The following is a 21,959-nucleotide window of genomic DNA, read 5'->3' on the forward strand; positions in this document are numbered from 1 at the left end:
GCCGCTAGAGCAACTTAGTAAATGAGGTGGGGGTGCGGGTGTAGATTGTTGCTATCGTAGATACACAGTTCAGTGATTTCTGTGACACAACCATTCTGGGCTATAATCTTTTTAGGAAGGCTAGAGATGGTCCACCTTTTTGGCTATTAGCACTGTATGTGAAAAACAGTATTAAAGTGACTGAAATGCAGGGGGCATGGGGAAAGGATGAAGTAGTATGGATCGTCCCAAAAAGAGAAGATGGAACCTCATTAATACAGGTGTAATCTACAGACCTTCAACATAAATGGAGAAGCTGGACAAAGATCTGGTCATAGATATCCAAAAGTTGGGAATTGAAGGGGAGGTGCCGTTGCTGAGAGATTTCAATCTGCCAGCATTGGAAAGAAGTAGAGACACAGGATACCTTTCAAAGTGCTCTGCTCAGACAAATGGTGACGGAACTCACAAGGGAAGGGACGATACTGGATCTAGTGCTTACAAATAGAGAAAACGTGCTTAATGTCCAGGTGGGTCTCCATTTGGGCAGCAGTGGTCATCACATGGTATGGTTTGATATAATAGCTAAAACAGAGCAAACACACAAATCCTGGATTTCAAACTTTTAGTAAAACAGAGGAGTACCTGAAGAAGGAACTGACAAGATGAGAGGACGTATGTGAAGTGGAAAGACTGTGCTCCAAACTGAAAGGAGCTATAAAAGTGGCAACAGATCTTTATGTAAGGAAAGTAAATAAAAGCTAGAGGAAAAAGAAACCGATATGGTTTTCCAAACAAGTGACTGAAAAAATAAAGGCAAAATTGGTGGCATTCATGAAATATAGAAAAACGCAAGAAGAGGAATACAGAAAATAATACCAGCTAAAACTCAAAGAAGTGAAGAGAGAAATACAGCTGGTAAAAGCATAGATAGAATAAAAAATGGCTAGAGATGTACAGAGGGGTGACGAGACTATTTTCAGGTATGCTGGGAAGAGGAGGAAGGCTAGGAATGGAATTGTAAGACTGAAAGATGCTGAGATCCACAGTGCGGAAGATGAGGAATATGCAGACATGCTAAGTAGAGAATGACACAGGGACAAAGTTTGTCCTCATCCCATCCCTATGGGTTCTGGCTCCATCCCGTTCCCGCTGGTTCTGTTCCTGCCCCTGCCTCATCCCCGCCCCGTCCCCATGGGCTCGGTCCTCATCTACAGAAACCTCAAATAATTATGATTTTATATTTAAATCTTTTTATTAAAGTATAAAAAGGAACAATATGCTATGCAACTGTTGTGTATAAATCACAAACAGAGAACAATAATAACAGTGAGCAGCAAAAATAACCCTCCTTACCACCACCCTCTACCCTTCCAACCCCAGCAATAGCTGATTTCTGCTACCCCAAGGAATCCTAATCCACCCTGTTAAAATGTCCAGGGGTACAAAATATAACCCGTTGTGTATGCCCTAGAGGGGAGAAATATGCCCTATGAAGCACTCTTATGATTTTTTAATCTGTGGATGAATAAGAAGTCATCAACAATTTCAGGATTCAGTCTAGCTCTCCTGTCTTCCTCAGTCCTTCCTGCAATAGATGTCTTCTTAGAAGTGCTGGTAGCAGGATGTATAGGATCCCCCATGCAAATTTTGCTATTTGTGGCCAGCATGTTTGATTGTTTTTCCAAAAAATCAAAATATCATTGTCTGCATCACTCAAACATAATTAACAGTCCAGTTCATTAACAGGCTTTAAAGTAGAAAATGGCTCAGGGCAAAGTTTGTTCCCATCCCCGTCCAGTAGGATCTGTCCCTGTCCCCATGGGATCTTTCCCCGCCCCATCCCCACAAACTCTGTCTCCATCCCCATCCCCGCGGTTACTGTGGGTCTCCGTCCCTGTGTCGTTCTCTAAATTTCTGAGGAAACACTTCTGTGTTAATGGAAAAAGATCCTGGAGGAGAACCATGACAAAAGTATATATGGGACTAGAACAGATATCACACTACTCACAGAGGAAAATGTTTATGAACAGGTTGAAAAATTGACAGTGGACAAAGCCATGGGACCGGGACTACTACTGTTATTTATTTCTGTAGCACTTCTAGATGTATGCAGTGCTGTATACGTTTTATGCAAGTACTTTCTCTGCTCCTAGTGGGCTCACAATCTGCTATTTGAGATACATCCCAGGAAGACTAGAGAGGTTCTGGCTGATCCTCTTTAAAGTTTTGTTTAATAAATCTTTGGAGATGAGAGAGGTTCCACAGGGCCATCTCAGAGTGGAGTAGAGGATTGAAAATCAGATGTGATCCCTCTTCACAAAAATGTTGATAGAGAAGATGTTGAAAACTATAGGCCAGTAAGCCTCACTTCAGCATTGCTTCTATTAGCTTTCCAACCACTGAAGGAAAGGATTGTGAACTCCTTGGAATCCAGCAGTTGCAAGATCTGAGGCAACATGTTATTTCACAGGGAAATTGTGCCAAATGAATCTTTGACTGGGTGACCAGATAATTGGATCGAGGACACATTCTAGATGTTGTCTACTTGGATTTCAGCAAAGCGTTTGATGCTTTTGATACAGTTTCTCACAAGAGGTTCATGAATAAACTGAGCAAGCTGAAATTAGGAACCAAAACGGTGAACTGGATTAAAAACTTGATGGATGACAGAGAGTAGTAGTAAATGGAATACTCACAGGAAAGAAAGTCAAGTAGTGGAATGCCTCAGAAATCAGTACTGGAGCCAATTCTGTTTAGGATATTTGTAAGCAACATTGCTGGAGGTTTGTTTATTTATTTTATTTTATTTTTATTGGAATTTACAGTTTTACTATTTGTAAGCTTTCTCTGTTTGTAAGCACTAGATCCAGTGTTGCCCCTTCCCTTGTGAGTTCCATCACCATTTGTCTGAGCAGAGCACTTTGAAAGGTATCCAGTGTCTCTACTTCTTTCCATTTCTGGCAGATGGAAATCTCTCAACAACAGCACCTTCCCTTCAATTCCCAACTTTCGGATATCCATGACCAGATCTTTGTCCAGAGGGAGTGGACAACATGAAAAGTGATCTACAAAAATTAGAAGAAAGGTCTAATGTTTGGCAATTAAAATTTAATACAAAGAAGTGTAGAGTGATGTACTTGAGTTGTAGAAATCCAAATGAGCTGTATATGATATGGAGCAAAAGGTTGATAGGAATGGATTAGGAGAGGGACCGGGGTGATAGTGCTTGAGGATCTCAAGGTAGTGGCCAAAGCAGAGAGAATCTCTATATAGAAAAAGGATGGAATCAAAGCAACATTTAAATGACCTTCACACTTTAAAGAGGACATAGAAGGGTGCAACTTCCATGGAGCAGCAGGTACAGTTCTGGCCGTCTGGTTGGGCTGACTGGACCATACGGGTCTTTATCTGCTCTCATTTGTTGTGTTAGCCATAGAGCAGGTGTAAATGCTTGTGCCTAGATTGCAAAAGACCCTGCATAGCTGATAAGATTTTATAATTTATGTAAGTGTACACTCTGCCCTTGTATGTACATGCCACCACATCTTGACAAATACTTACAGAATACCCTGTGCTAGAAAATGGTAATTTACGCACATATGTTTACATATGGATATAAATGACTAGAATATGGACATTTACACACATTCTTCTTACCTAAACCTATATAATTTACCCCCTTAGTGTTCAGTGACATGCTGTAAGTTTTGTCTAATTCACAGGCCTTTTCCTTTTGTCCTTGGAGTATTGAGAGCTAGAATCTATGATATCTGGCTGACCTCTGAATGTGCTTTTTCTAAATCTTTGATCTTGGTATAAGAGAGAAAATAGCCTGCTTGTTTCAGCATTAGTGTATATCTATTAGATCAGTCACATCTCTCATTTTACGCCACTTGTAGTTGTTTCGGATGTAGACAAACCCATATGTGTTCAGTGACTAAATAAGACTATAGCAGACAGTTTTCAGCAGAATCTGCAAGCCATTTTCCAAAGAGAAACTCGTTGTGGAATTTTCCTTTGTATATTCCATAAGCTGCAAGACTAAGAGTTTTCTTTTAAACCATATAGTTTGCAGGTGCCAATTATGCATCTTAAATACCTAAAACCAGGCATGAAGACTACAGAATTAAATCCATGCTCTTTTTTTAGGAGGGAGGAATCTGCCTTTCTTCTGCTCCTCCCCAACCTCAACTCTTTATTTCCTGACCTGCAGGGAAATGTATGTGCACTCTCAGCAGTGAGCACACCTTTCCCCACTGATGGCCCAATAAAATTTTATAAGGAAATATTTCTGCAGGTTAGGTTGACTGCCTGCAGAAACTTACCCTAATAATGTGGCAGACTCAGATTCAAACTAAAGTTCATGTGCCAGGTATGCGGCAGCTGCCAAAAAAGCAAACAGGATACTAGGAATTATTAGGAAAGGGATGCAAAATAAGATCAAGAATATTATAATGCCTCTGTATCGCTCCATGGTATTACCTCACCTTGAGTACTGCATTCAATTCTGGTCGCCGTATCTCAAAAAAGATATAGCGGAATTAGAAAAGGTTCAAAGAAGCTAGTAACATCAAAGCGACCTTTACCAAATATCTATCTGCTGTATTTTGCAGCAGTTGTAACCGATACTGCAGTTTAGGTGAGAGTGCCACCATACAAGGAATTGCAATAATCCAATAATGGGAGCAAAATTGCCTGAGCCAAATTCCTAAAATTATATGGATGGAGTGATGATCTAATTGCTCTAAGCTGCCTAAGCTTTAAAAAAGATTTTGTACTAAGTACATTAATCTGATCAATGTAAATCAAGTTTGAGTCCAAAATAAACCCTAATACATCTTGAGATGCAAACTCCATATCATTTTTGTCACTTTTCTCAGAACCGCTTCAACTCTTTTTAAGTCCTTGACAAGATGCCTCCAAAACTGAACACAATACTCCAAGTGGAGCCTCACCAACAACTTGTACAGCGGCATCAACATCTTTCTTCTGCTGGTTATATTCCTCTCTATGCATCCTAGCATTCTTCTGGCCGCAGCCACTGCCTTGTCGCATTGTTTTGTCATCTTGAAATCCTTGAGCACCATCACCCCAAGGTTCCTCCCCTGAGCTGTACTTATCAGTCGCTCTCCTCATATCTGGTACATCTCCTTGGATTTCTGAACCCCAAGTGCATCTCTCTGCACTTCCTAACATTAAAGTTTATCTGCAAGACCTTAGACTTTTCTTCTAATTTTTGAGATCCCTTTCTACTCCCTCTGGGGTATCCACTCTATTGGCTATCTAAGTGTCATCCACAAAAAGACAACCTTTTCTCTATAGATGTTCAACAATGTCTCTCACAAATATCTCTCACAAATATCTCACAAATATATTAAACAGTCTGCACCAGTACCAACCCCTGAGGCACTCCACTACTCGCCTTCCTTTCCTCTGAGCAGTTTCCATTTACCACCACCCTCTTCTGCCTGTTGATCAACTGCTTCAAATCCAGTTCACCACTTTAGGTTCCTAGGTTCAGCCCTCTCGGCTTATTCATGAGTCTTCTGCGAGGAACCGTATCAAAGACTTTGCTGAAATTCAAGTAGATTACATCTAGCAAATGTCCTTCATCCAGTTCTTTGGTCACCCAGTGAAAGAAATCAATCAGAATCATTTGGCAGGATTTGCCTTTGGTAAAGCCATCTTGCTTTGGATCCTGCAACTCTTTGGATTCTAGAAAGTTAACTTTATCCGACCACAATATCACCTTGTATTTGTTTCTCTACTGGTCTTGGCAATCGCCTTACGGTACTATGTAAGCCACATTGAGCCTGCAAATATGTGGGAAAATGTGGGATACAAATGTAACAAAAGGTAACGGGAATCACTCCGCTAAATTATACACAATAACAGCTTACAAAAAGCGGATTTTATATATCAATTGTGGGACCCTAAATGAGAAACAAAGGAGGAGAGGACCTCAGACCAGTGCCACCTTTTCAATCAATAAGATTGATGATTATGTGGTCATAATCGCATAATCACTGGTCCTCTACCAACCTCCTCCCTCAATATTTTTTTAGTGTGTTTATACTCTATATTGGTGCTGACTATATCATTAACAAATATCAAACATCACAGCTACTTAGCTTGCTGCTCCAGCCAGGGGCTCCCCAACGGTCCCGTTTCGCCACCTGGGGCTTTGTCAGGGGAAGAGCTCCCTGCAACGCCAAACTGTGATAAGCACCGAGCCAGCTGCCAAACTGTGATAAGCACCTGGAAAACAAACACACAGCAAACATTCAATATCTCACAAGTCTCACAAATCAACCTACAAACACCTTAAGCACCAAATGACCCCCTCCAATAAAACTTACCAGGCCAGCTAGTGATGCCGCCAAACAAATATACGCCACGGGGCGTATCTAGGGGTCTGCGAGGCACCGTGGCGTATATTTGTTTGGCGGCATCACTAGCTGGCCTGGTAAGTTTTATTGGAGGGGGTCATTTGGTGCTTAAGGTGTTTGTAGGTTGATTTGTGAGACTTGTGAGATATTGAATGTTTGCTGTGTGTTTGTTTTCCAGGTGCTTATCACAGTTTGGCAGCTGGCTCGGTGCTTATCACAGTTTGGCGTTGCAGGGAGCTCTTCCCCTGACAAAGCCCCAGGTGGCGAAACGGGACCGTTGGGGAGCCCCTGGCTGGAGCAGCAAGCTAAGTAGCTGTGATGTTTGATATTTGTTAATGATATAGTCAGCACCAATATAGAGTATAAACACACTAAAAAAATATTGAGGGAGGAGGTTGGTAGAGGACCAGTGATTATGCGATTATGACCACATAATCATCAATCTCCTCATAGCTAGTCTCAGCATCTTTCCAATTCCATTTCTAGCTTTTCTCCTTTCTCTAATACGTTTGAAAAAGGTCTTGTCAAGCTGCATTATGGCATTAACCCACATTATTTTCCCCTTAACACATGTTAAAGGGCTATAATGCTGGTTATGCACTGACACAGTATTATTTAGGGTACCCCACATTGCATAGTATTGAGATGCATTTCTATGTAAATACTATGTCATGGCTTGTAATGAGCACCAGTTGCATACCGCAATTAGCTTTATAGCTGGTATAGTTCAAAGTTCATTGCATTTGATATACTGCCAATCATTAATGTATATCTAGGCAATTCACTGTTTAATATATTATAAACACAGAAGTATGTCATTTGAAAAGGGGATGAAAGGTAGAGTGACACATTAGGAGGCCTAGGTTACATCATAAATGCCATATATGGCAGGGAAGGGTTTAAAAGATTTCATTGGGAGCAACTAAATAGGATACACAAGGAGGGGAAGGATGTGGTGCAGAGACAAGACCTATGGCAGGAGAATGGTAAATAAGTTAAGTGTGGAGTAGCTCTTTAGTCTGAGGAAAACGCCTTTATAAAATAATGTCTTCAGTTTTCGTTTAAAATTCTTGAGAGAAGTCTCAAGTCTAATGTCAAAGGGAAATTGATTCCAAAGAGCTGGTGCAGCTACTTTGAAGCAAGGGCTATGGTTTGTCTTGAACCTGACTACCAATAGGAGGCAATGAAAAGGAGGAGTTTTTTTTTATTATTAATTAATTAAATTTTTTACACATAAAACATGCAATTTGAAATACATTGTATAACTTGAATAATTCAATAAAACAAAATTAGTCATGATATTGAAAGTTACAAGTACATTCGTTAAACCTAAAGGGAAAAACAAGTTATACAATTGATTAGACCACAATTCAGTCAATGGGGGAGGAGTGATTCAGATAATAGGAGATCTCAAAAAAAAAAAAAAAAGAAAAGTACGTATATGGCCTGACCTTATCTTCTCTTCATAGCTTTGATAATCAGATGATATTTCTTACTCTGCGGGCTTAATAGCTAATTTTTTCATTTCTAGAAACGCTTTAAGATGTTCTGGCTCAAAAAACGTATATTTTACCCCCAAGTATTTAACCAGACATTTACATGGGTAGGCCAATAAATATGTTGCCCCCAATGCTCTGGTCTCTTCTCTATACAACAAAAATTTCTTTCTCCTATCTTGAGTCGTTTTACAAACATCCGGATATACCCACACTCTTTGACCACAAAAAGTTTTTAAAGCATTTTTAAAATACAGCTTCAAAACTGCATTCATATCCTGCTCAAAAACAAATGATATCAAAAGAGTTCTACGATACTCAATTTGAGATAAAGATGTCTCTAATATTAGTGAAATGTCCAACTGATCTTGGCAGTCCAATGGTAAATTCCTCAATTTACTTTTTTCACCATCACCTGGTTCAGCTTGCTGAGGAATAGGTAGATAAAATATTCTATTTAAAGGAGGAATAGCTGAATCTTGGTATATTAAAATATCTTGTAAATACTTCTTGAACATTTCAGTGGGACTTATTTCTTTAATCCATGGAAAATTTAATACTCTGAGGTTCAATCTTCGATTGAAATTTTCAAAATGTTCTATTTTCCTGTGCATTACCATTTTATCTGTTACCAAAGTCTCAGTAACAGATTTTAAAGATTTTACTTCTTGCTGGAGTGTATCAGTTTGTATTTTCGCCTCTTGCTTAGTTTTCTCAAGGGAGTTGGTCAGTAAATCAATTTTACTTACTAATTGTGAAGTTTCCTGAGCTGATTTCGTTACCGTCTGGCTTAAACCCTGTAAAGTCTTCCATATCGCCTGCAGTGTAATCTCCGCTGGAGGATTCCCCTCCAAAGATGTTCCACGTGCAGGGGAGAGTTAGCGCCAACCGAGGTTTGGTCTAACTCGCTTTCCGTAGTAGAGACACCCTCCTCGCTCTGCCCTGAGATCGCTGGAGGCGGAGGACGATTATCGGGCGGCGAAAGTGATGTCTCCCATTCCGAGGGAGCCATAGCTCCTCCAACGGCTCCCAATCCGACATCGCTCGACTTTAATACGGGAATAGGTGTTGTGAATCGATCCAGCGTTTGTTGAGTTGGGGAGGAAGTTCGGACCATTGCCGTCTGACCCTTAACTATCCCCTTCCTTTTTGTATGGGGCATTTTCGACAGAGAGGTAAGGAAAGAAGAAAAAAAAGGCTGCCAACAAATTCGGCTGCTCGATCCACAAACGCTCAGGTCGCCATTTTGTCACGCCCCCACCTCCGAAAAGGAGGTTTTACTGGACTAAACTTAAAGTGCAGGTAAGAATTTCTCTGAGGACGACAGATATTAAGAAGAATAGGGCCTAGGATAGAGTCATGAGGCACACCACAGGGGTAGGGAGTGAGAAATGGAAGTAAAATCCTGCCATTGGACCTGAAAGGATCTGTCAGAAAGATAAGACTCAAAACACTCATGAATATTGCTTGTGACATTAAGATTTCATAGATGCTGAAAAAGAATAAGAACATAAGAATAGCCATACTGGGTCAGACCAATGGTCTATCTAGCCCAGTATCCTGTTTCCAACAGTGGCCAATGCAGGTCACAAGTATCTGGCAGAAATCCAGTTAATAGCAACATTCCATGCTACCAATCCTGGGGCAAGCAGTGGCTTCCCCCATATCCATCTCAATAACAGACTATGGACATTTCCTCCAGAAGCTTGTCCAAACCTTTTTTAAACCCAGATATGCTAACTGCTGTTACCACATCGTCCAACACCAAGTTCTAGAGCTTAACTATTCTTTGAGTAAAAAAAATATTTCCTTCTATTTGTTTTAAAAGTATTTCCATTGCCTTTGTACTTTTTGAAAGAGTGAAAAATGGCTTCACTTCTACCCATTCTACATCACTCAGGATTTTATAGACCTCAGCCTTCTCTTATCACACTGGGCAGAAGATTTCAACCTATTTTCTACAATGACACCTAGATCTTTTTCTTGAGTGCTGACTCCTAAGGTGGACCCTAGCATCAGGTAACTATGATTGGGATTGTTCTTCCCAATATGCATCACTTTGCATTGGTCCACATTAAATTTAATCTGCTGTTTGGATGCCCAGCCTTCCGGTTTCCTACGGTCTAGGTCTTCCTGCTATTTTTCACAATCTGCATTCTGTTTTGTATTTTTATGTTGTTTTTCTTTTTAATGTAAACCACCTAGAGATAGGCAGAGTATACATTTTTAAATAAAATAAATATCTGGATCATAGTTAGCTGCTAGACCTTATCTTGGTGTCATACCAACATTCAGGCCTGGATAACTCGCAAGAGAAAGGACATCCTTTTTGCTGAAATCACCATTTAACTGAGTAAATCCTGGCTACACCCTTACTCTGCTTTGAACTGCCCCTGCAATAACCAGATAGTGCTGCAGTGTTCAAAGCACGTATCCAGCAGCACTAGCCAGTTAATTGCTGCTGAATATTTGTTCTGGGACCATCCAGTGGGATTGAACTGGGCAGGAGCCTTTCTGTCAGGCTAAATCTTATTGATGTCTACCTCAAAGTGCCTGGCCAAATTGAAATTAACTGACCATGAATAGTTATAATGCAGAATAATTTATCTGGTGTTAATAGCCTCTGTATATTCTGGTAACGAGGAAACTTAAAACAGTGAGAGGCCAAGGTAGGGACTGAAGTTTAAATAACAAAATATTTTAATGTAAGTGGACCTCATAATCTCAGAGAATTATTGTACTGAATAGCATAAAGACATCCTGTGTTATTTATTAAGGTTTAGCTTTGAGTAGTAGCTCAAGGTAAGTTGCATTCAGGTATATGCTAACAAGATAAGTACCCCATCTAGGCCTTATCTATGAATTTTCTGCTGCACTATATGACAGTGCTACTGAAAATTCTGATGATCCACCCGGGACTATCGGGATAGTGCAAGAATAGGGCATGGGAGTTCTGCTAAGTCGTCAGGTAGTTGGCAATATTCAGCCATTATCCAGATAGCTAATGTGAATACACTTAGGACAGCAAAAAGGCTTTTCTTTTAAACTTGATAGCAGTGCTTAATGTACATGAACAATTTAAATACCATGACCAGCATTTAAAACAAATGGTAATTACATTTTTTAAAAATCTACCTGAAAGTTTTTAGACCTAATGTATTGGAGGGTAAAATGATTTGCCCAAACTGATGTGAGAAATGGGATTTGAGCTCTGCACTAACCACTAGGTTACTTTTCCACTCATTGGAATTTTAAAAACTAGATGATTGCTTTTGCACGGTTTCTTTATTTTCTCTTTCTGTAGGCATATTCGTATTCACACCGGAGAGAAACCCTATAAGTGTGATGAATGTGGGAAAAGTTTTACAGTGAAGTCTACTCTGGATTGTCATGTAAAAACGCACACAGGTCAGTATCTAGTTAGCAGTTAGGCATTTGTTGCAAAAGATTTGTACTAGCTAGCTTATATAGTAAAATTGCCATTAAATAAATTGTTCTCTTGTTCCTTAATTTCACAGACAGCATTGATTAATTGTTCAAGCATCATTTTTATTTCATGATTGACTTTGACTTGCATCAGTACTTTACTAGTAATTAGTAAAGTAACATATTCCTTAGTATTATGCTCTTTCACTTAAATAAATGTTCTGTTATCAGACCCCCTTCTGTGGGTCATTAGTCTCTTACAAAAGTTCTATTTTGCTTGCATTGTCCTCTCTCTGTTTCCACATGTATAGCAAACAAACAAAGAAAAACAGTGGAGTGAACAAAAAAGGTAGGGAATCTTTAATAAACAGTTCTTCAATCTGACTCGACATGGACCATGTTTCGGCGACAAGGCCTGCGTCAGGAGTCTGTATTTACGTGCATAGACAATAGGTCTAGGAGCAAACTAGATCTGTACCACATGAATAAACAACCTGTCAAAAGTATTCAGTTGCATATATGAACAGCTGCAAATCCAGCTTCACATTAAAAAAATGCGTCTAACGATTTGCCCACCAAACGCTTATAGGGGGCGAATTGTTAGATGAATTCTTTTGATGTGAAACTGGATTTGCAACTGTTCAGATGTGCAATTGAATACTTCTGACAAGTTGTTTATTCATTTGGTATAGATCTAGTTTGCTCCTAGACCTAATGTCTACATACATAGTCACAGACTCCTGACGCAGGTCTTGTTGCCGAAACACGGTCTGTGTCGAGTCTGTTTATTAAAGATTTCCTGCCTTTCTGCTCCATTCCACTGTTTCTTTGTTCGCTTACTTTGTGTGGAGTGTGTACTCTTGTTTGTGTTTGCTCCAGAAATATATTCCCATTTTAGATAGAACATAGAAAACGGAATTGATAAGTCCATTTGGGATGTGTACAGTTCTGGTAGTATTTCAAAAATGGATCTGCCAATACACGTGTATTTGCTGATTATGTACAGCAGGAGCATCCATTTCAGAAAGATACACATTGAAATACTGAACAGAGGAACTGCATCAATTTGCACATATAAGTGCACACACGTTTAAATTGGCATTTCACAACATAACATGTAACTGTCAGCACTTACACATGGATGCTTGCTATTTTGCATACCTACACATAGAGATGCAGCTAATGAAGCACTGAGGCTGCAATCCTTATTTTTATAAACTTTTGAGAGGGATATAAGCAATAGGGGATTAAGGAGGAGTTCTCCGTTAATCCCTCTTGTAGAGGGCTGGCTCAAACTAGCATTTTTTTTAAAACATAGACGTGTGACGGAGCACTTGTAAATTCCGATGTTGGAAATACTGGGGCATACATGTGTATTCCTTTTTTGAAATGGTGAACACACATGTACATTTTGATCCCACTAAAGCCCTGCCCAGGCCATGACCAAGCCATATCCCCTTGCAGTCAATATGTAGTGCAGATTTACGTGTGTAAATAACTGCTTTCTAAGATCAGGTTTTACATGTGTAACAGGTGTTTATATGGGTAAATTGTGAGTAGGGCTTCTAAAATATGGACCATATTGTAATCCAAAAACCGTAGTCTTTTGTTATTGCAAAGCAGAGTCAGCTCATCAAGAAATGTTTTACATTATAGACATGCTCCTGGCAAAACTGTCAAATGTGAAAAACATTTGATAGTTTTGATGCTAGCATGTCTATGACGCATTGGAAACATTACAGTTCTTTTTATGGTTATCAATAGAAATAAAACAAAATAAAACATGGAAAAGAAAATAAGATGATACCTTTTTTATTGGACATAACTTAATACATTTCTTGATTAGCTTTCGAAGGTTTCCCTTCTTCGTCAGATCGGAAATAAGCAAATGTGGTAGATGACAGTATATATAAGTGAAACATCAAAGCATTTCAGTGATAGTCTAACAGGATGGGGGTGGATAGGTGAGAGGAGGGTGGCAAACAGAGCAATACAACTTTATGCTTTATAATGGGCTAGAAAACCCAGATCCTTGTTAAGTCCTGTCTGTTGGGTGTCAAAATATTCAATCATTCTGATTTCAAAGGTCTTACGTTCCTGTATTGTGTTAAAGTTACCTTTCAGGATTCTTACTATGAAATCACTGGTACAGTGTTCTGGTTTTATAAAGTGTTGCCCCACAGGGGTGGAATTCTTGGCACTGGCATTCTTCATGTGATGTCTATGTAAATTAAATCTTGTCTTTAGCATCTGGCTTGTTTTTCCAATATAGCATCCTTCGTCACATTTTTTACACTGAATGATGTATACCACATTGTAAAATGAGCATGTAAAAGATTCCTTTATGTTGAATATTTTTCCTTTGTGAATGACTGTGGGGTCCTGTGAAATGTTTTGGCATAGCTTGCAGCTGGATATATTGCAAGGATGTGTGCCATTCTCTTCTTTTTGAGTCTGTGTTGGGAGTTTACTTCTGATTAGCTTGTGTTTTAAGTTGGGTGGCTGTCGGAAAGCAAGCACTGGTGGGGATGGGAATATTTCTTTCAGTAATTCATCCTCCTGGAGTAGAGGCTGAAGATCTTTAGACTATCACTGAAATGCTTTGATGTTCCCATGCATATCTCCTATCCACCCCACCCTGTTAGATTGTCACTGAAATGCTTTGATGTTTCACTTATATTAACTGTCATCTACCACATTTGCTTATTTCCGATCTGATGAAGAAGGGCAACCTTCAAAAGCTAATCAAGAAATGTATTAAGTTATGTCCAATAAAAAAGGTATCTTATTTTCTTTTGCATGTTTTATTTTGTATTATTTCTATTGATTACCTTTAAAAGTGGACTAACACGGCTACCACACCTCTCTACTCCAGTTCCTTTTATAGATGTATTAGTAACTCTGAGGTTTTTTCTTAGTTTTGCTTGTATTGGTTCCAGCGCAGTTGTGCCATACCAGACACTGTTGTTGTGATGATTTTGGACATTGTTAACCTGAGACATTTGTTGACATCCTGTTTTTAGGTGGTTGGCTCTTTCCGTTCCTTTTTCTTGTTTTGACTTTTTCACGGGAGGAGTTTCCCTTTTTGTGTTTTTTTTTTACCAGTACTCCATTTTTCACTTCTGTTCCTCAGAAATACTCTATTTTATTAGTAGAGCCAAAATGCAGTGGCATGTGGTTCAAAGGGGAGTTCACTCTATCCTTCCTAGCTTCCACATTTTCATTTTTGCCTTGTTTTTATAAAACTACTTCTAGTTCTCTGCCCATATCTTAATCTGTTTTGTTGTTCTTTCTGTCCCTTCATTATATTTCTATGGCCTTTCCCTTCGTCTCCCTGACTTCTTAATTTCCATTTCTATATTTATTTATTTATTTATTTATTTATTTATAGCATTTATATCCCACATTTTCCCACCCATGGGCGGCAGGCTCAATGTGGCTTACATCAGTCTGCAAAAACATACATCAATTCAGCAAACAATCAAATACTTTGAAGTTAAAGAGATTAGTGAGTAACAGCAAAGGAGAGGAAAAGTAGAAAGAGTAATAGAGTTCAGTATGTAACTCCTTTCAGGTTCCCAAACCCTCTTCCCTAATGTGTCTTGCAAGATTGCCTAATCTTCTTCCTTTCTGCTTCAGTGTCCTCTCCTGCTTTGCGTTATCATCCATTTAAGACTTCTTTACATTGCTTGTGTTACTTTGCTGTCTTCATCTGGTCTGTTTATTTCCTCATTCAGAGTCCTCTCCTACCACTTAACTTTCCTTTCCTCCTCCCCTCCCCAGGATCCTCTTTTCTCCTTGGGAAGTATGTATTCTAGGAGATGGAGAGAGGAAAATAGATAACAGTGGTCAGCATCAGTCTTGCTATGAAGGAAGAAGAAGTTAGGGATATGGCTAGGCAAGAAAAATGTGGTTACTTTTTGGGTTTCTTTTTTTCACAAATTTTTTTCAAATTTTGGTTGGCTTTTTTTTCAGTTAATTTCACACATTCATTTTTATGGGGAATATTTAGTGTGCACTCAATTGATTTAAGGTGCATTAATGAATTAAGATGCATTAATTTAGCGCACACTAGATCTTTTAAGACACAATAATGAACCGAAGTCACACTAATGAATGTGCACCCCTAGAAGGCAGCACCATCAGACAGATAAAAGGGTGGGTGTCAGCAAGGAGTCAGTATTCACCAATGAGAAAGGCAGTGTGAGTTGGCATTCAACTGGGAAGGAGGGAGGTGGTGGGAGTCTTTATCAGGGAGAGAGGAAGCAAAAGTCAGCATCAGGCTGAAGGAATCTGATTTTGGATAAATGGAAGTGGCAACGGCATCAGGGTGCTGTGGACAAAAGAAGGTGGCTGCAGATGGGTGAAGTCACAACTCCTTCATGCTCTTTCATCTGCTGTCTTCAGCCATAGAAGTAAAACTTAGAGCTGGTATGTGCCTTGCTGAAAACAAGTTTCACTTATACAAGGTTGTACTGTGACATTTTCAGCCTGCTTGCAGCTCTTTGCTCCGCTCTTGTAAGAACAGAACTTGCCTTTGTACTGTTGTTGAAACTGTGAATGCAGTCAAGTGTAACACTAATGCTGGCATTTAACTTAATCTGTAAATTGAGTGCCACTCTCTGTATAGGTAGCAGGCCTGAATATACAAATCCTGCAGTATAGGTAGTGGCACTGAATATATAGATAAAGGGTAACAGGTGCCTACTATCACTAGTGATGGTGCCCAATTTAAGCCTATTCTATAAAGAAAAGAAAGCACCAACTTTTCTTTACACAACAATAGTGCAAGTGGCAGAGAACATGAATATATTTGGGCAAAACCACTTACATCAGCTCTATAGCTGGTATTTATTTATTTATGACATTTGTATCCCACATTATCCTGAACAAGCTCAGGTTCAATGTGGCTTACATTCAAGAAACACATCAAAAATATGATAGATAATTAATTATAGCATTTTAACATATTAGGAATAATTGTGTGTTTGTCATAAAGCTAGGCAAGAGCATCGGTTATGTTGAAACATCTTAGAGAGATGGAAACATTAGTTTATTGTCTTTTGATAAGATATGTACTTAATAGAAAAGCCTTTAGTAATTTATGGAATCAGATAATCTTCTGAGTACCTTAATTGCTTGGATAGAGATTGAGAATTGCAAAGTTTGGTACTCTGATATGTGAAACCTGCGACAAGGATTGATTTGTAAGAAAGACCTCTGCAGTTTGGATAATGAGGTATTCTCTAGATGTTTTTACTGTATTACGTGAAGGTAAATCAATTAGTTGCATGTAAGATGGTGATAAAACATGTATGATTTGGTAAACAGTCACACATATTTTAAAGGTGATCCTTGCATTTATGTGAAGCCACTGAAGTTTTAACAAGAGAGGGAAAGCCTTCTCAAAGTAAGGAACACTGCATACAAGGCAGGCAGGGCAGCAGTATTTTGTGCTGTTTGTAAATTTTTTAAGGAGTGAGATTTTAATACCTGCATATATGGCATTACAATAATCAGATTTGGATAGTACCAGAGATTGGGTGATAGTATGAAGTGTAGAGCTTGGAAAGAAAGGACACAACCTTTTAAACTTTCATAGTGTATGGAAGATGCTCGAGACCACCTTTGAGACCTGAGTTTCGAATGTTAAATGCTGGTCGATGGTGATGCCCAGGATTTTCATCGTTCGATCTAAGGCGTATGATGTGTTGTCAGTAATGAAGTTTTTAATGAAATGGGTTGATAGGGGTAAGTAAGTATGAGGAATTTAGTCTTTTCCCGATTTAATTTGAGTTTGAAACTGGATGCCCAAGAAATATCGGATCTAAACTGGTTTTAATCTCATGTATAATTTCTAGTAATTCCCTTTTGGAGGGGATATAAATGGTGACATCATCAGCATAGATGAAGGAATTAAATCCATGAGCTTCCAGTAAGTAACCCAGTGATGCCATCATGATATTGATGATGGGTGATAAAGGAGAGCCCTGTGAAACCCCATATATAGAGTCCCAGGGTAAGGAGATATGACCTGATTGTTTTACTTGACAGGATCTTGATACTAGGAAACCGTGGAACCACTTTAAGACAGTTCCATTAATAACAAAGTGGTCTAATAAGTATAACAATATATGAATGCCCACAACTAGATGTATGCATGAACTTGCATAAATTATCATATTCTATAATTTATACACATACAAGTGCACTCTGCCCATATGAATGCCCGTCATCAAAGTACATGCCATGAGTGCATGTCATACTTTTCCACTAGTCTGTATTCTGTGGGAGGTCATTTATATGTTTAAGTAGCCATTTACATGCATAATTGACTAGAATATTGCCATTTATGCACTTTCTTACTGCCTAAAACTAAGCAACTTCTTATAGAATTACCCCATTGCCATTAAACAGATAACTTTTTTTTGCCTGCCCTGCCCTGCTCCTGGCCATCAAGAAATTTAACAGCCTGAAGATATTTTATGAAAATACACAGATAGGCCAATTATGCATTCAGCCTCTAACAAATTCATAATTGGCTTTGAATATTGGCCCCAGTATTTAGAATGCTTACAACCAGTGGATGTGTCCTTAGCTCATAACTAAAACGAGGTGTCATAGAAATGAGCACAATAGTTGTTATTGTATTATTTTTGCTGTTAACTGACTTTCTTTTTCTTTTTTCAATCTTGCCCACCAGGTCAAAAACTTTTCAGCTGCCATGTGTGTACTAATACTTTCTCTACCAAGGGCAGCTTAAAAGTTCATATGCGTCTGCACACAGGCGCAAAGCCTTTCAAATGCCCGCACTGTGAACTCAGGTTTCGGACCTCTGGACGCAGGAAGACACACATACAATGTCATTACAAACCAGAGGCTAAGAAGGTGCGAAAGCCTATAACCCGCAGAACCCCACCAACAACTACAGATGCACTGCAGCCAGTGAACTTGCTTGGAACTTCATCTACAGATCCAAATGTTTTCATCACAAATAACTCCATGCTAGCAGGTCAATTTGATCAAAATTTACTTCAGCAAGGACTTGTCGGACAAGCTATCCTACCTGCTTCTGTCTCAGGTAAGCATTGACATTTGTGTTGTTGAACCAGATGGAGTCAATAAATGTGAATTAAAATAAAGTGTTGCTTGTTGTTTCTTGGTTGCCAGTTAGTTGGAACATAATGGTGCTGATATTCAGCAGTCTATGAGCACTTAAGCGATACAAATATTTTATTTGTATTTCTTTATTTGTATATTCAGCAGCAATATATGCAGTGGTGTGCTGGTAAATTTTTAACAGGCTCTCTCCCTAGTCCACCTCTGCGCCCCCCCCCCCCCCCCCCCCCCCCAAATTGCAGAGCTGGCTATACCCAGGGAGAGAGCGGGGGGGGTGGGGTCATGCATTACTCTCTCCGGGAAATCTTTTTTATTTTTAAATGCTTCCAGGTTCCAATCTAATTCAAGTTTAACGTGGGATAAAGTGCCATAAATAAGTAAATAAATAGATAGAAACTCTGAACATTGAGAACCTGATTCCCATAACATGATGTCTGTTTTAGAAGCCCATTACCAGGAGAAAAAAAATCTCTGCACCAATAACAGGGTTAAATGTCATAAATAAGTAACTAAATAAATAAATAGATAGATAGAAACTCTGAATGTTGAGCACCTGATCCTTATAATATGACATCTGTCTTAATGGCCCTTTACCAGGAGAAAAAAAATCTCTGCACAAATATAATACATTGCAATTGTTTCTGCAACGTGCAGCGTCAGATGGATCATTTAACAAACGGTCTTTTTAAAGACCATTTTTAAATCCTTGTCTGCACATTTCTCATTCGTGACTTGAGTTCTCTTCATCATTTCACTTGATGATCATATTTTATCATCGTCATTAGCCACAAGATTCCTGATATAGGCCATCCGGCCGAAACACAACGTTGTGTCGAGTCATTTTTAATGTGGAATTGAGTTGTTGTTATTTGTTTGAATATTATCAAATTTTGTTTATTTTAAACTTAACTTCAGGTCCAATTATTGGATAGCCTGGCTCATATTCCCACCTTTTTGTTTACACTTTACTTGCCGTGGGATCTATTGAGCTCTCCACGTACGTGGATTCTCTTTAGGGTGTCCCTATAACCAGCCCCTCTAAATGACACACTGAATATGATTTATAACAAATTACTACTCCATCTATGAAAAGTTATTCTATTACTATACTTCCTCTGACCTCTGTGTACATCTGTATGCTGCCAAAGCTGGCATGTTTGAAAATATAAGAGAGATTGAATTAAAATGCTACCAACAATAAAGAACGACAACCTAAATGCAGCAGCTCATAAGTTTGCTTGATTTTGTTTTGAGTTTAACGGCGAAGACAGCTGCGCGGGAAGGAGAAACAGACTAACCTAAATAGCTTCAACTTTTTTTTTTTTTTTTTTTAACTTCATGCTGTCTTCATCCAAACCCAGCATCATTCATCTCTCTCCTGCTCCGCTGTGAGTCCTACCTCTCTCAGCTTCCATTCCCTCTCTGGCCATTCTTCAAACATTACTTGTTCCAGCAGGCAGCTGTAGTGGTAACACGAGATGCTGCCTGATCCACTCGGAGCCTGTCTCTGCCGAGTAGTGTACAGCCCCGCTGATGCAACTTCCTGTGGGTGGGATCTAGCAGAGAAAAGGCTCCGGGTTGGTCAGGCAGTGGTGAGGGGGGGGATGATGATCCTAAGGGACGACATGACGAGGTATGCTGGGAGCCTATGCGCTGGTGGGGGCTTGGGGAGGAGGGAGAGAGGAGGAGAAAAAAAAACCCAGATGCTTGTGTGTTTGCTGCCTGATTCCAACAACCGGCTTGCAAAAATCAGTAAAATTTAACAACCAGCTCATGAGAGCCGGTGCGAGCCGGCTCCAGCACACCGCTGAATATATGTAATCTGTACTGCTGAATACACTTTTTTTTTTTTTTTTTTTAATTAATTTATTTATTTATTAAGCTTGATATGCCACCTTTCTGGTAAAAGCCAATCAAAGCAGTTAACAAATGGTTTTGTTACGGAATTTATAAACCATTAATCATAAAACTTAAAAATGCAAATATCTGAAACAAGTAGTCTATTATTAAACATAGGAACACCAATGTTGATCACTAGTGGTAGTCTAGCCCTTATATGGAAAGATGACCCCTAGAGGTAGTACGGTAAAACTAACCATAGGGGTTGCTGGTGCCATTTTGGATGATGGCACTGGCAAGGGCAGAAGCAGTTGAGGATTGCTGCTACCCATAAGGATATTTTAAGCCAAGGGGTGCTGCGGAAGAGTATATGACCTGGGGGCGGGCACTTGAGGCCCACTAGGAGAGCAGGGCAGGCACAGGGAGAAGTGGCACAGTTGGGGAAGGGGTGGAAATAATGGATTTGGGGGGAGCCAAAGAGGAGCCTTCACCCTGGGGAGGGGGAGCTCTGTCCAAAAGGTTATTTTTGGTCTGCCAGCCCCTTTAAGGCACGGTATGGGAGCATCGGGCCATGGCTTGGAGGCCTAATGCTTCAGGTTTGATGGACTGATGCTGCATGTAAGGTGGCATTTGTCTTTTACCACTGAAGTCAGCAACCTGCAGTAAGGGGACACTACAGGATGATGGCTCTCATGGAAAATCAGGGTGTAGTAAAAGCTTGCCTTTTACCACACCTTGATAACTCCTCCTCTTAGTAGTGTTATGATAGGTGGATTGTAAATGAAGTGAAAATAAATGAAGCCATTTGAAACCTTTTCAGAAGGTGAACTGTTGAAATATAATGAGATGTCAGCAAAATTCTGGCAATACAAACAACAGGTAATCTATACTGGCACCTTATAGACTAAGGACCCTGTTTACTAAGCCGCGCTGTAGGCGCGCAAACATTTTAGTGCACGCTAATGCTAGAGACACCCATAGGAATATAATGAGTGTTTCTATTGTTAGCGTTCGCAAATTTATTAGCAAAAGCTAAAAAGCACGCCTACAGTGCAGCTTAGTAAACAGGCCCCTAACTATCTTATCAAGGCACATGCTTTCCAGGACAAGCAAGAGAGAGATTACAATTTAGTTTAAATAGTTAGTGTGAAAATCTTCAAAAGAAAGAGCCATATTAAACTGTAGCAGAAAAATGACAAGAAGCCCATGGCACCTTAAGGCAGAGAATCCCAAACCTGTCCTGGGAACCCCACTGCCAGTTGTGTTTGCTGGATCTCCTTAATGAATATGCATGAGATAAATTTGCATGCACTGAAGACCCTGTACATGCATATTTAATTCATTCATCTTCCAGAGGGACAGCCATATTAGCCTGTAACATTAAACTGACAAAGAGGCTGGTAACACTATAAGACAGGGCTTTCCAAATCTGTTCTGGGGACCCCACTACCAGTCAGATATTTAAGATGGATATCTTAAATATTGTACACAGTATTCTAAATGATGTCTCACCAGTGTCTTATACAGAGACATCATCTCTTCCTTTTTCCTACTGGCCATTCCTCTCACTGTACACCCAAGAATTCTTCTAGCTTTTGCGTCACTTTTTCCACCTGTTTGGACATCTTAAGATCACACCCAAGTGCCATTCCTCCTTCGTGCACAAAAGTTCTTTACCCCCTAACTTGTACCATTCTCTTCAGATTTT

The 21,959-nt window shown here is 39.5% G+C and overlaps 1 protein-coding gene across 1 annotated transcript in view; it reads left to right on the top strand.

Moving 5' to 3' along the window:
• ZNF236 (zinc finger protein 236) overlaps positions 1-21,959 on the top strand; it is a 502,799-nt gene that overhangs the window by 402,114 nt on the left and 78,726 nt on the right. The window contains exons 22-23 of the mRNA XM_030211824.1: positions 11,172-11,275; positions 17,997-18,374. Coding sequence (XP_030067684.1) covers positions 11,172-11,275; positions 17,997-18,374 — 482 coding nt within the window. The remainder of the gene's footprint in view (positions 1-11,171; positions 11,276-17,996; positions 18,375-21,959) is intronic.

Source organism: Microcaecilia unicolor, chromosome 1, assembly GCF_901765095.1.
Source record: "Microcaecilia unicolor chromosome 1, aMicUni1.1, whole genome shotgun sequence".
NCBI classification, from domain to species: Eukaryota; Metazoa; Chordata; class Amphibia; order Gymnophiona; family Siphonopidae; genus Microcaecilia; species Microcaecilia unicolor.